General features: G+C 42.5%; 1 protein-coding gene across 4 annotated transcripts in view; it reads right to left on the bottom strand.

The window, feature by feature from the left end:
- Positions 1-15,683, bottom strand: part of osbpl11 (oxysterol binding protein-like 11) — a 49,065-nt gene that overhangs the window by 8,501 nt on the left and 24,881 nt on the right. For all 4 annotated transcript variants that reach the window (XM_042336130.1, XM_007909112.1, XM_007909114.1 and 1 more), the window contains exons 8-9: positions 11,656-11,796; positions 1,346-1,844 (exon numbers count right to left, since the gene is read on the bottom strand). In XM_042336130.1, coding sequence (XP_042192064.1) covers positions 1,346-1,844; positions 11,656-11,796 — 640 coding nt within the window. The remainder of the gene's footprint in view (positions 1-1,345; positions 1,845-11,655; positions 11,797-15,683) is intronic.

Raw genomic sequence — 15,683 nt, 5'->3', positions numbered from 1 at the left:
TAACATCAGTAGTGGGGAAACTTCTGGAGACTATAATCCGGGACAGAATAAATCTTCACTTAGAAAAATATGGGTTAATTAGGGACAGTCAGCACAGATTTGTTAAAGGCACATCTTGTCTAACGAATCTATTAGAATTTTTCGATGAGGTAACGGAGAGGGTGTGCAGTTGATGTAGTGCAGTTGACTTTCAAAAGGCATTTGACAAAGTGCCACATGAAAGACTTGTAAGAAAGATAGAAGCCCATGGTATAAAAGGGACAGTGGCAGCATGGATCCAGAACTGGCTGGGAGACAGAGAGCAGAGAGTTGTGGTGAACGGCTGCTTTTCTGACTGGAGGGAAGTGTACAGTGGTGTCCCCCAGGGATCGGTATTAGGACCACTGCTCTTCTTAATACACATAAATAATCCGGATTTGGGTAGAGCAAGTTAGGTAGGGTGGTAAACAATGAGACAGATAGTAGCAGGAAGACGTAGACAGAATGGTAAAATGGGCAGACACCATGGCAGATGAATTTCAATGTGGAGAAAGGCGAGGTAATGCACTTTGGTGGGTTTGTCGGTGACTCGAGGTCACAGATTTAAAATAGTATCTAAAAGACGCAGAGGGGAGGTGAAAAGAATTATTTACATTTCTTTATTCCAAATAATTATGTGCTCCCAATCCTGCCCATTTCCTATATTTCACGCATCTATTCCACCATATAGCTACTTCTCCATTAACAATTCTAATGCGACACCTTACCTGAAAATTCACCGTCTGAAAATTCATAATCACTTAATGCTGTGAAATGTGCTTTAACTATTTGCTTGTTAATTTCAAATAATTCTATCAGATTTGTCAAGCAAGATCTGGCTTTAATTAACTCATGTTTTTAGAAATGTTTATTATTATTCCATAACATGGCCTCAAAGTGTTTGCTCACTGTGGTGGTTAGGTTAACTGTTCTATAGTTATAGTCATGTTGCCCCTTTTTGACGTTGAGTTAACAATCCTCCATGTTTATGGCACTACTTTTGGATTCAAGGATATTCCTTATCATTATAATATGTCAGCAGTTTACATATTATATTGGATATTTGCTGCCTGCAACTTTTTTTTGGTATTCGCTGATACCTTTCTCAGAACTTCAATACATGTTTAGCTCTATGAGAATTTATCTTAGGCTTCTACCTAATAGGCATGTGCCTATTCCATAATCAGGCCTAATTGATTTCTTAATTTGGCTTGATTTCAAAACTATTTGCATGCATAAGTTCAATATAATACATTTTTAATACTGTACTTAAAACAAATGCATTTCTTATAAACGCTATTTGAAATAGAAGCACTTGCATCCTTACCTTCACCAACCATTACCACTCCTATAGACATGCCCATGAACTTGCTCTTTGTCCATACATGAGTGTTTACACACATGTTCTTCTCTTCACATTCTACGTAAAACCCTGACACAGGTGGATGATGGGATACTTGTTCTGCGAGAAATCTCAAATGGTAGTAGTCTGAATGAATTTTTATCTCTGTCTCATCAGAACACTCGGTGTTCTGCAGACAGCGTTCTGCTGAGGTATTGCAGGAATTACTGTTTTTTTCTGGGTCTTTTGGTACATTCCATGAGCAGTGAAATGTTTCACCAATGATAGGATTGTATGGTTTCTTAGCAATGGCTCCTTTGCGGCCCTCATGGAATGAGGTGAGGTAATACTCAACAAATCTGATCATCCTCTCTTCAGCAGTAGCACCATCAGTGATAGCAATGAAAAGGTCTGGATGGGACATAAAATCTGCATACATCTCCAACAATGATCTTTTTTCCAGTATGAAGGTTGGAAGAACCACCTACAGTGCATACAAAAAGCAATTCAGAGATACCCATAATGTATTTCCAAAATTAAATTATTCATAAGGAAATAGTACCGAAGTTTCAGATTCTCTTGAGTGACTTTATGGTAAAGACTGCACATAACTAATTTGAAAAGCCACTTTCATATTATAATAAAGAGTTGCACATAATGCTAAATACAAATTTTACATTTCATGTCATATAAAAAAATAAGAATCCAATCAATTCCTCCATCTTGTCTTCAGGTCAGTTGAAGTGACTTCCTTGATCTTGAACTTAATAGTCTTGACACACCATTTATTGTATAAGGAAAAGGAGATAAGGTGCATATGGGCTACGACTCACAGCTCTGTCTTCAAAGCCCGAGTGAATGTGAAATATTGGTTTCAGGAGCTCACCAAGATCTACGCTCCATTTCTAAATAAAAGGATTTTTATTTTGAACATTATTGAAGGCATGATTATAATTGTAGCTTTTTTGGCACATTATATGATTGAAAGATTTTTGGAAGCAGATATTTTGTGTGGAAATGTGAAGTAATGAACAGGAAATGGGATTAACTCTCATTCATTTCAGTATACAGCAGAGTATCAGACATACTGGGTAAATGGACAGATCTCTCCACTTATAACATTTAGGAATGTGAGCAATTCAGCACAATGCATTATTCAAGTTATATATGTTTAATGAGCATATAAATTTATTTTTGTAATGCAAACAAAGGCAAATCTATTACTCATCTCCAGAGAGACAAATGACCTAATTTGAATAATCACTTTGTGAAATGGGTGGACATAACATAACATGTAGGAGCAGGAGTCGGCTATTTGGCCCTTCGAGCCTGCCCCGCTATTCAATCATGGCTGATCTTCTAATCTAACTCCAGCTAATAACCTGACCCTGCCTTATTCTCATATCCCTTAATCCCTTTTGCAATAAGAAATCTATCTATCTCAGTCTTGAATATGTTCAAGGACTGAGCATCAACAGCCTTTTGGGGTAGTGAGTTCCATACATTCACCAGAGTGAAGAAGTTCTTCCTCAACTCAGTGTGAAAGGGTTGGCCTCTGATTTTAAGGTTGTGACCCCTGGTTTTAGTTTCTCCAACCAGGGGAAACAATCTCCCACTATCTACTCTATCATGCCCTTTGATGATCTTATAGGTTTTTATTGCATTTGCCGATTAACAACATGTACACTATGACACTGTGGTTTCTCGATTTGCTAAACTCGGTTTAGCCAAGGATTAGATTAAAATCTCAAATTGAATGAGCACAAAAAGGCAATCAATTCCTATTAAAAATATAGTATTACACACAGCCTCATCTTTGCCTTTACTTTTTAAGATTTCCAGATTTAAAGATTTAAAATATAGGTATTTACAATAGTCTTTGAATTACTTGGATTAGAATGGAGGTTAAATAACTTCATAAGAAAATTTCAAATTGTTCTATTGTACATTATATTAAATAATGCAAAGAATTAAGAAATAATTGTGGCCATTCTGTCTGAGTACCTTTCAAAAAAGTTCCTTTACATTTCAGTCCACCCAGAAATGCAATGCCACAGGAGACACAAAATAGATAGGGCTTTATTTTAACCCACACCTTCAGGTTTAGAGAAATGCCCTATCCAAATAATCCCACTCCCCAGCTTTTATCCCATAGCCCTGCAATTTTTTTTCCTTTTCAAGTACATATCCAATTTCCTTTTGAAAGCTACTATCAAATCCGTTTCCATAACCCTTTGAGGCGGTGCATTCCAGATCGTAACAACTTGCTAGGTAGAACAAACCTACTAGTCTCCCCTCTGGTTCTTTTGCCAATTATCTTAAATCTGTGTCCTTTGGTTACTGGCCACCCACTAGAGGAAACAGTTTCTCCTTATCTACTCTATCAAAATCCCTCATTTTGAACACCTATATTAAATCTCCCCTCAACCTTCTCTGCTCTAAGGAGAACAATCCCAGCCTATCTAGACTCTCCACATAACTGAAGTCCCTCATCCCTGGTATAATTCTTGTAAATCTTCTTTGCACCCCGACATCCTTCCTAAAGGGTGGTGCTCAGAATTGGACACAAAACTCTATCTCAGGCCTAACCAGTGATTTGTAAATGTTTAGCATACCTTTCTTGCTTTTGTACTCTATGCCTCGATTTATAAACCCATATCCTTTTTTAACAGCTTCAACAATTTGCCCTGCTACCTTCAAAGTTTGCGTTTGTGAATCCCCAGATCTCTGTTCCTGCACTCACTATTTAGCTTATATTGCCTCTCCTCATTCCTCCTCCTAAAATGCATCACATCACACTTCTCCACATTAAATTTCATCTGCCACGTATCTGCCCATTTCACCACTATGTCCTTCTGCAGTCTGCTACCATCCTCCTTATTGTATATTACTTTTCCAAGTTTTCTATAATCTGGAAACTTTAAAATTTTGCCCCCATACACAATATCATTAATATATCAAAAAGATCAATGACCTAATACCAACCCTTGGGGGACATCACTGTATACTTCCCCTCCAGTCTAAAAAACAACCGTTCACCATTATTCTCTACTCTCTGTGTCAGCCAATTTGGGATCCATGCTGCCACTGTTCCTTTAATCCCATGGGCTTCAATTTTGCTACCTAGTCTATTATGTGGCACTTTATCAAACACCTTTTGGAAGTCCATATACATAAGAACATAAGAATTAGGAGCAGGAGTAGGCCATTCAGCCCCTCGAGCCTGCCCTGCCATTCGATAAGATCATGGCTGAACTTCTGACCAAACTCTAATTGTCTGCCCTATCCCCATATCACTCTATTTTTAAAAAATCTATCAGTCTCAGCCTTGAAAATGTTCAAGGACTCAGCATCTACAGCCTTCTGGGGCAGTGAAGAAATGTTTCCTCAACTTTGTTCTAAAGACTGTGACCCCTGCTTATAGATTCTCCTACCAGGGGAAACAGCCCCTCAGTGTCTACTTTATCCAGCCCTTTAAGAATCTTATATGTTTCAATAAGATCTCCCCTAATTCTTTTGTACTCTAGTCCTTGAATCCAAAATCAAGGGAATCCGCTCCGTGGTCACTCCCCCTCCAACTTCCACCCACCCCCCACCCCTTCCCTCCCACACTCCGACACCTACACATCCTCCCCTACATACCTTCGAACCCGTTTCCCCACCCTCTGTCACCAAACTCATCCTGTCCCTGAAACCCACCACCTGCTCCCTTGACCCCATCCCCACTCCTTATCTCTCAGCTCCACCTCCTTGCCCCACTTATCACAGACATCATCAACCTGTCCCTCTCCTCTGGCTCTGTTCCCATTCCCTTAAAAACTGCCACCATCACTCGCACTTTGAAAAAACTCTCCCTTGATGCGTCGCAGCTATCAAGCTACCGGCCCATCTCCAACCTCCCCTTCCTGTCCAAGGTCCTTGAAAGAGTTGGGGCCTCCCAGCTGCGCTCTTTCCTCTCCACCCATTCATTATTCAAACCCCTTCAGTCGGGTTTCCGGGCTGCCCATAGCACAGAAACCGTCTGGTATCTTGACCATCTGCGACCAGGGCTCCATCTGCCTCCTCGTCCTATCAGCAGCATTCGATACGGTCGACCACACTATCCTCCTCCTCCGCTTGTCCTCCCACCTCAACCTTAAAGGCCCTGTCCTGGAGTGGTTTAGGTCGTACCTCTCCCAGTCTTCATTTTGTTTCCACAAACGGCTTTTCCTCCAAACCCCACACTGTCTCGTGTGGTGTCCCTCAGGGCTCTGTCCTCGGTCCCCTCCGCTTCACCCTCTATATGCTCCCCCTTGGTGACATCATCGGCAGACATGGGGTTAACTTCCACATGTATGCCGATGACACCCAACTCTACCTTTCCTCTACCCTCAACTCCACAACCACCGATGTCCTGACAGCTGCCTGTCCGACATCGAGTCCTGGACGAGAGACAACTTTCTTCAGCTCAACGTGCGCAAAACTGAGGCCCTCCTGATTGGCTCACGTCAGCGCCTCCGCACCTCAGGCGCTGACAGCATCAGCATCCAAGGCTGCACTCTCCACCTCTCAAAGCCAGTCAGGAACCTCAGTGTTCTGTTCGACCCTGAGCTGTCCTTTCTTCCTCATATCCGCGCCACAACTGGCACCGCCTTCCATCACCTCCGAAACATTGCCAGACTACGGCACTACCTCACCCCTCACGCGGCTGAAACTCTGGTCCACGCCTTTATCACCTCAAGGCTGGACTATGGGAACTCTCTCCTCGCCGGCCTTCCCGGCACCTCCCTCCACAAGCTGCAGGTCATTCAGAACTCTGCAGCTCGTGTACTGTCCCGCACCAGGCTTCGCGACCACATCACTCCCACCCTCGCTCGCCTCCACTGGCTCCCCATCCCCCAGAGGATCGAATTCAAGATCCTCATCCTCACCTACAAGGCCATTCACGGCCTTGCTCCCTCCTACCTCTCCGACCTACTATCCCCCAACTTACCTGCCCGTACCCTCCGTTCCTCTGGCTCCGGTCTGCTCCACATCCCCCGCCCCAACCGCCCTACCAGCGGTGGCCGGGCCTTCAGCCTCTCACCCCCTAGGCTCTGGAACTCCATCCCCCAGTGCCTTTGCCTTGCTTCCTCCCTTTCCTCCTTCAAGGCCGGTCTCAAGACCTTTCTCTTTGATCGTGCCTTCAGCTCCCCTCTCGACTCTCTACCCCCTCCTCGCTCCCTCCCTTCCCTTCCCTCACCCTGACCATTTCCCCCCTGCTCGGATCCTGATCCAACTGTCCAGCACCTTGGGACGTCCTCCCAACGTGAAAGGCACTCTATAAATGAAATCTTGTTGTTGTTGTAGAGAATACAGCACTAGTTTATTCAGCCTATCCTCATGGGTCAGTCCCTTCATCCCAGGAACTAACCTAGTGAATCTACGCTGCACCCCCTTCAAGTATGTCCTTTTTTAAATAAGGAGACCAAAACTGCACACAATACTCTAGGTGCGGTCTCACCAAGACCCTATACAGTTGCAGCAAGACTTCCCTACTCTTGTACTCTAAACCTTTTGCAATGAACGCTAGCCAACATGCCGTTCGCCTTCTTAGTTGCTGCTGAACCTGCAAACTAACTTTTTGAGACTGGTGTACAAGGACACCCAAATCCTCTGAACACTAACACTATCTAATCTCTCCCCCTCTAGAAAATAATCTGTTTTTCTATTTTTTCTATCTAGGTGAATAACTTCACACTTCCCCACATTAAATGCTATCTGCCACCTACTCGCCCACTCCCCAAACCTATCCGTATCCCGTTGAAATCTTTTTGCATTATGCTCAGAGCTTACTCTCCCACCTAGTTTAGTGTCATCCGCAAGTTTAGATACGTCACATTCAATGTCCTCGTCTAGATCATTGATGTAAATTATAAATAGCTGAGGCCCAAGCACTGATCCTCGTGGCACTCCATTAGTCACATCCTGCCAATTCGAGAATGACCCATTTATCCCTACTCTGTTTTCTACCCGTTAGCCACTCTTCAATTTACAATTTACCTAAAACCATTTCTTTACTAACATTAATTTCCCCAAGTTGCTCGCTAACATTGTCTTCTTGGTTCCCCTCTATTCTTGGTAGGTTTTCAGTGTCTTCTAAGGTGAAGACAGGAGCAAAGTACTTGTTTAATGACTCTGCCATGTCTTTGTCCCCTACTGTAATTCCCCCCGTCTCTGCCGGTAACAGACCCACATTTACCTTGGACAGCCTCTTCCTCTTAATATATTTGTAAAAACTCTTGCAGTCTGTCTTTATGTTCTTCGCTAGTTTGCCCTCATATTCCATTTTCTCCCTTTTAATCACTTTTTTGGTTCTCTTTTGTTGATCCTTAAAGTTCTCCCAATCCTCGGGTTTACTACTCATCTTAGCTGTTTTATAGGCTTCTGCCTTTAACTTCATACTTTCCCTAACTGCTCTAGTTAGCCACGGTTGGGCCACCTTTCCCGTGGCATTCTTATTCCTCAAAGGAATACGTGCTCGCTGGGAATTTTGCACTATCTCCTTAAACGTCTGCCATTGGTGGTCTACTGTCAAATCTTTAAGTCTAATTTCCTAGTTTATTTGAGCTAAATCCTCTCTCATACCAACAAAGTTGGCTCTACTTAAATTTAAGACCTTTGCTTCGGACTTAACTACTCTCTCTAACTCAATGCTAAATTCTATCAAAGTATGATCACTTTGCCCTAGAGGAGCCTTAAATTCCAGTTTGCTGATCAGCCCTGCTTCATTACACAAAACAAGGTCTAACATGGCCTGTTCCCTGGTTGGCTCCTCGGCATACTGATCTAGATAATTATCCCTAATACATTCTATAAACTCTTCCTCTATCTTACTTTTCCTACACTACATCAACTGCACTACTATTTTCATCAACCCTCTGTTATTTCACCAAAGAGCTCAATTAAATTTGTCAGACATGATTTGCCTTTAACAAATCCATGTTGACTATCATTTATTAACCTATTTTTTTTCCAAGTAAAAATGTATTTTGTCCCAGATTATGGTCTCTAGAAGTTTCCCCACCACCGACGTTAGGCTGACTGGCCTATAGTTACCAGCTTTATCCCTCTCCCTTTTTTTTTTTTGAACAGGGGTGTAACATTTGCAGCCTTCCAGTCCGCAGGCACCCCTCCCATTTCCAAGGGAGATTGAAAGATTGTGGCCAGAACTTCCGCTATTTTCACCCTAACTTCCCTCAACAATCAAGGATGCATCCCATCTGGACTAGGTGACTTTTCTACTAACCTCTCTATACCCAAGTTCAAGTCATTCATAAATATCAAAAAGAGCAGTGGACCTAAAACCGATCCTGAGGACTGAAGGGTTGCTAATGTTACTCCCCTGTTCAAAAAAGGGGAGAGGGATAAACCTAGTAACTACAACCCAGTCAGCCTAACGTCTATGGTGGGGAAACTTCAAGAGACCATAGTCCAGGACAAAATTAATTTTCACTTAGAAAAACATAAGTTAATTAATGACAGTCAACACAGATTTTTTAAAGTCAAATTGTGTCTAACGAACCTAATTGAGGTCCTTGATGATATAATGAAGAGGATTGATGAAGGTAGTGCAATTGATGTAGTGTAAATGGACTTTCAGAAGGCGTTTAATAAGGTGCCACATAATGGACTAGTTAGCAAAATTGAAGCCCGTGGAATAAAATTAGACATGGATACAAAATTGGCTGGGAGACAGACAGCAGAGGGTAGTATTGAATTGTTGTTTTTCAGACTGGGGCGAAGTATACAGTGTTGTCTCCCAATGGTTGGTTTTAGGTCCGCTGCTCTTTTTGATATATGTGAATGACTTGGACATAAAGAGCAACATTTTAAAATTTGTGGAAGATACAAAAGGTGGGTTGTGGTAAACAGTGAGGAGAATGGTAGCAGAACTGCAGGAGAACATAGATAGACTGGTAAAAGGGTAGACACATGGCGGATCGAATTTAATGCAGAGAAGTGTGAAGTGATGCATTTTCGGAGGAGGCAATATATGATAAATTTAAAGGGGTTTCAAGAACAGAGACCTGTGGGTTCACATACATGGGTCTTTGAAGGTGGCAGAACAGGTTGATAGAGCTGTTAAAAGAAACATATGGGATCCTTGGCTTTATAAATAGAGGCATAGAGTACAAAAGCAAGGAAGTTTTGTTATAAGTTATGCTATATTGTGTCCAATTCTGGGCATCACACTTTAGGAAGGATATCAAGGCCTTGGATAGGGTGCAGAGGATATTTACCAGAATGGTACTAAGGATGAGGGACTTTGGTTATGTGGAGAGACTGGAGAAGCTGAAATTGTTTTCCTTATAGCAGAGAATGTTAATGTGAGATTTATTAGATGCGTTCAAAATTATGATGGGGTTTTGATAGAGTAGATAGGGAGAAACTGTTTCCACTGGTGGGTGGGTCAGTAACCAGGGCGCATAGATTCAAGATAATTGCAAAAGAACCAGAGGGGAGATGAGAAATTTTTTTTTGCACAGGGAGTTGCTACGGGCTGAAATGCACTGCCTAAAAGGGTGATGGAAACAGATTCAATAATAACTTTCAAAGGGAATTAGATAAGATACTTGAAAAGAAGAAAATTGCATGGATATGGGCGAAGAGCAGAACTGATTGGGTAACTCTTCCAAAAAAACGGCACAGGCACAATGGCCACCTTCCGTGCTGTAATATTCTATGATTCTAAGCTTTTAAGTACCCGCACTGTATTTTTATCCTATCCAATTTCTCTACCCCCTCCTCCTTTACTGTGACATTGGCAGTACCCTCTTCTTTGTAAAGGCAGATGCAATGTCCTCATTCAGTACCTCAGCTATGCCCTCTGCCTCCACAAGAAGTTTTCCTTTTTGGTTCCTAATCAGGCCCATCCTTGCTTGACCTTCTTTTTACTGGTTATATGTTTGTTAAAGACATTAATGTTCCCTTTTATGTTTCCCGCTAATCTTTTCCAAATCTTGCAAAACTAAATTAAAGGAACGCAGCAAGATGTGTAGAGATGTAGAGACTGCTCTGAGGAAATGTCATTCAGTGCACTTGGGACACAGCACTCCTGTCTGTTTGATTTGACTTCAAAATCTTGAGTGTGGCCTGTGTGTGAGCATCAGCAATCAGTAAGGCTGCTGTTCCAAGAGTATATCTGAGGTTGATTCTTCTTGGTAAGAACCTTCTTGGTTCCATTTTTTCCAGGGTAAAACATAAATGAATAGTCTATGTCCTCAGGAAAAAAAATGTTTTCTTAAAAGGAAAATTAAATGTCAGCAAATTCTGCAATTAAAGCAAGTAATATAGAGGAAGAGCCTTTTGCATCAAATTCCGTACAAGGCAAAACATTGTTCAATGGAAAGGCACCAAAGATTATAGATTTTTTGTGATCAATGTTAAGAGGCCAGCCTGGAAATGGAGCACATGTCAGCAATGAGATTCAGAATAAATTCTGGTGCCAAAGAATTTATTACTAAAATGTTCTGCTCCCTGCAAAGAAAGAAACAATAACAAATTACATTTGTATAGCGCCTTTCACGTCAGGAGGACATCTGAAGTCGCTAGACAGTCAGGGAACCACACCCGAGTTGGTGGTTGGGATCAGGAGGGATGGAGGGCAGGGAGGGTAGGGGTAGGAGGCTGACCAAAGGCATGGTTAAAGAGGACGTTCTTGAGAGGAGGCAAGAGAAGCGGCAAGGCAGAGGAACTGTGGAATGGAATTCCAGAGGGTGGGGGCTGAAGGCCCGTCTGCCAATGGTGGAGTAGGCAAGTTGGGAGACGTGAAGCAGGCTGGAGCCCACTGCACTGAGCAGAGGGAACTGACAGATTGGTAGTGGGTTAAGAGGTCACAGAGGTAGGGAGAAGCAAGGCCGTGGAGTGCTTTGAAGGGGAGGTCCAGTATCTTGAATTGTATCCTCTAAGTGATGGGACGCTAGTGGAGTTGGTCCAGGATGGGAGTCATAGGGTCGCGGAGCTTGGTGGAGGAGAGGATACAGGCTGCATAGTTCTAGATGATCTGCAGCCTGTGGAGGGAGGAGTTTGGGAGGCTGACAAGCACGAAGTTCGTGCAGTTGAGCTTGGATGTGATGAACGCATGGATGAGGGTCTCAGTGGCCTGCGGTGAGAGACAGTGCATGTCAAATTTCACAAAACTCTTGCCAAAAAACATACGGATTACCATTTAAAACACAAGAGACCACATGAACAGGTCTACCATATTATACGGCATCCTTATACAAAAAACCCTACAAACTGCTTGTTCATCATAACGGAAGTTATGTACTTACTCGTGTTAAATCCATACCAAGCTTCAGTTGAGAGAGCAAATGTAATATAACACTACGTTCTTCTTCCACAGCTCCAAGATCATCCTCTTTGTTCTCAAAGGTATCTTCTGTCTCATCATCGGGGTTTATTTCTTCAGGCTCCTACAGAAAGAAATAACTTGGTCAAAACATCTTTAGCCATCTAGGTTTCACTTTAATTGAATCAATTTGAAAGAGGCTTAAGGATCTTGAATGGTGTTCATGCCTCGAAATCAGCTTGTGTGAGTAGAATCCAATGGTGGCAAAATTCCTTAAAGACCAATTGAAGCAATTGTTTTATGTTAAAAAATGATTTATATTCTTTAGAAAGATTCTGGACTCCAAACCTCAGGCACTGACAGTGTCACCATCCAAGGATGTACACTCCACCTTACTAAGTGATTCCGGAACCTTGGAGTCCTGTAGCTCAGTGGAGTCCTGTAGCTCAGTGGTTAGAGCACTCGCTTTGCAAGCGAGAGACCTGAGTTCAATTCCAGGCAGGGCAAAACCTTGGGCAAGTTTCCTTACTCCACACGCCTAATAATAATCCCTCCAAAAAAACGAAACAATAATAAATTGGTCATTTTCAATCTACGACTGTTTGTGGGACATTGCTGTGCGCAATTGGCTGCCGCGTTCGCCCACAAATATACAGTCAATTCACTTTACAGTGTGGTCTGTGAAGCGCTTTGGGACGTCCTCCCGATGTGAAAAGCGCTATATCAAATGCAAGGATTATTATTATTATTATTGGCGTCTTGTTTGACCCTCAACTATCCTTTCTATCCCACATCAGTGCCATGACCTGCTCTGCCTTCCCCCACCTCCTTCACCCGGCTCTGCCACCGTCTCACACCACAGGTTGCCAAAACCCTCATACATGCATTCATAACATCCTGGCTTGACTATGGAAACTCCCTGATTATCGGCCTCCTTGAATCCTCCCTCCATAGGCTCCGCATCATCCAGAACTCTGCAGCCCGTGTCCTCTACCGCACCAGGCTCCGCGACCTTATCACCCCCATCCTCGCCCGACTCCACTGGCTTCCTATTACATAGAGGATGCAGGTGACCTTCAAAGCCCTCCATGCTCTTTCTCTCCCCTACCTCTGCGACCTCCTAACCCCCTACCAACCTGCCCACTCCCTCCACTCAGCCTTCTTCACGTCGCCCGCCTCGGCACCTCACCATTGGTGTGCAAGCCTTCAGCCAATCTCCCCCACCCTCTGGTACTCCATCCCGCAGTCCCTCCATCTCACACCCTCCCTTGCCTCCTTCAAGACCCTCCTCTTCGACCGAGCCTTCAATCACCCTCCTACCCCCACCCTGCCCTCCACCCTCCCCGATCTCGATCCCCAGCTCGGATCCGAAACATTGACTGTCCAGCTCCTTGGGACGTCCTCTCGACATAAAAGGCGCTATACAAATGTAATTTTGTTGTTGTAGTTAGATAAAAGCTACTCTCATTCAACTTCCAATGTAATTGGTGAGTTCATTCTGATTATAAATTTAGACCTGTGTACCTTAAGGCCAACTGCTCTTTACCAGCAAAGATCAGGGAACTCAAAGATAAGCAATCAGACCAAGGGCTTGCTAGTAGTTTGCCTTAGTTACCTGCCTTTTGGATTAAAAGTCTACCCTTAATGATATTCCCAACTTTACAGTTTATCCAGGTAGCAACAATAACAACTAAATGCAGTTATACAGCGGCTTTCACTTTAGAAAGACTTCCCAAGGTGCTGGATAATGAGGTTTGCACCGGAAGAGGATTGGAGGAGGAAAGATGACCAAAGGCACGGTCAAAAAGGAAAGTGCACCATTTTTATTAACCACATTAAGTTTGATTTTTGTTGTCAGACATGTTTGTAGAGCTTCGTAATTGTAGAGTTAAAATAGTCCAAAAGTCAAAGCAGTCAAGATCTTTAAAAACCTTTATTAAAGTAGGTTACTCAGAAAAGAAAACATGTTAAAGAAACACTTGAAATAAAAACTTAAAAAATAGTAAACTACAGTGAACTCCATAGTATCTAGAATTTGGAATTAGCTGGACCAGGTCCAAAAAACAATTCTGCGATTCAAAAATCCACCTCGCATTTTCAAACTCCCACCAGAAACATGATGCCCACAGCTTGACTGTTGCTTTAACGGAGCGTATCAACAGAGCTGCATCGCATTATTGGTGAGTACAGAACTATTGTTTTTTTGCCTATTTTTTAAATTCATTTTTATTTTAAATGTTAGGCAGGATTTATTTTTACTTATTTTATTTTTATATGTTAGGGATTAGGATTAGCAATTAGCCACAAAATCTATGTTGCCAGACCAGCTCTCCCCCCATTAATCTGGTTACCTCAGGGTTTAGTATTTGGTTTAGCAGTAGAGAATGTCATTCAATATCCTTCGGTGCTGGATCTATTACAGGTAGAGACTTCGCCAAAATTTGTAAGACACAAAAGCAACAATTCCAGCTATTGTATAAATTAGGTACTATAATAGGATAAAATTCAATTAACAAAAGAGACATCTCCCAAATTTGACCCTAGTGTTTTTTGAAAGTACATGGAGAAATTGAGAGCAGAGTAATGGGGCGAGTCCATTTCTAAAATAGATGCTGGTTTTAACAAAAAAGTGTTCAGTGAAACACTGAAAATTAAACAACTTTCAAATCAAGCTAACAAGAAAGATTGTAATTGGATGTACTTAAAAAGTTCTACATCATAAAAACTTAAATTTACGTAGTATTTTTCATGTAAAAGAATATTGTGCCACAAAATGAGAATCGTTTAGTGTTAATAATCATCCTTGCACTTGATAAAGAGCCTGTAGCCTGGAGTCCTGTAGCTCAGTGGTTAGAGCACTCGCTTTGCAAACGAGAGACCTGAGTTCAATTCCAGGCAGAGGGCGAAACCTTGGGCAAGTTTCCTTACTCCACACGCCGAATAATAATCCCTCCAAAACCAAAAACAATAATAAATTGGTCATTTTCAATCTACGACTGTTTATGGGACATTGCTGTGCGCAATTGGCTGCCGCGTTCGCCCACAAATATACAGTCAATTCACTTTACGGTGTGTTCTGTGAAGCGCTTTGGGACGTCCTCCCGACGTGAAAAGCGCTATATCAAATGCAAGGATTAATATTATTATTATTTTATGTAGGAAGTATGCACAAAGCTCTTCACAAGATTTACTGTGGAGTGGCTGTGCATTTGTAGGTGAACGCCACAGTACAACTGCGCACAGCATGCCGTTCAGTCTCTCTGCCCCATCTCAAGACCCTCCTCTTCAATCGCGCCTTCGGTCACCCTCCTACCACTAGCATGGGTCTATGCGAGTTCATGTCTGACATGGGCTTGTATAATTTCTGACTCAACAATAACAAATTACATTTGTTTTGCGGCTTTTAAATCAGGAGAGGGATGGGAGGGACGCCCCAAGGGGCTGGACAGTCAGGGATTTGGACTAAGTTGGGGTTGGGATCAGAAGGGGTAAAGCGCAGGGATAGGAGGGTGACCAAAGGCACGATGGAAGAGGAGGGTCTTGAGACGGGCCTTAAAGAGGCAAGGGAAGGAGCGAGACTGTCAGAGACATGGACCATTGACTCAAGGGCAAGAGTGCTACCACTTAGTCATTTGATTTAAAAATCAAAGCAAACATTATGTAGGCAAACATAACAGCTACATTGTACCAACAATGTCGGGTGAGTTTGGACAAAACCGGGATTTTAGCTAGGAAAGCTGGGAAAAACTCCTTAATCTTCCGTGAAATAAAAGCAGGGAAACTTTTAACATCCACCTGATTGCAAGACAAATGGTATCTCAGTTTAACAACATTCAAATGATGATCCTGATCCATCTTTGTTAAGATCAATTATCCTTCACCTCCCAGAAATGAACTTTAACGTTTAGGTCATGCAGTTCACAGGCAAGTGATTTCCCCTAAGGGAAAACATTCAACTAGCATTTATTCAAATTGTGTAAAAGAGCCACACCTCAAGTATATAAAAAAATT

Source organism: Callorhinchus milii, unplaced genomic scaffold (assembly GCF_018977255.1).
Source record: "Callorhinchus milii isolate IMCB2004 unplaced genomic scaffold, IMCB_Cmil_1.0 Scaffold6, whole genome shotgun sequence".
Taxonomy (NCBI): domain Eukaryota; kingdom Metazoa; phylum Chordata; class Chondrichthyes; order Chimaeriformes; family Callorhinchidae; genus Callorhinchus; species Callorhinchus milii.
The sequence above is the reverse complement of the archived record's forward strand: the minus strand, read 5'-3'. Positions and strand labels throughout refer to the sequence as shown.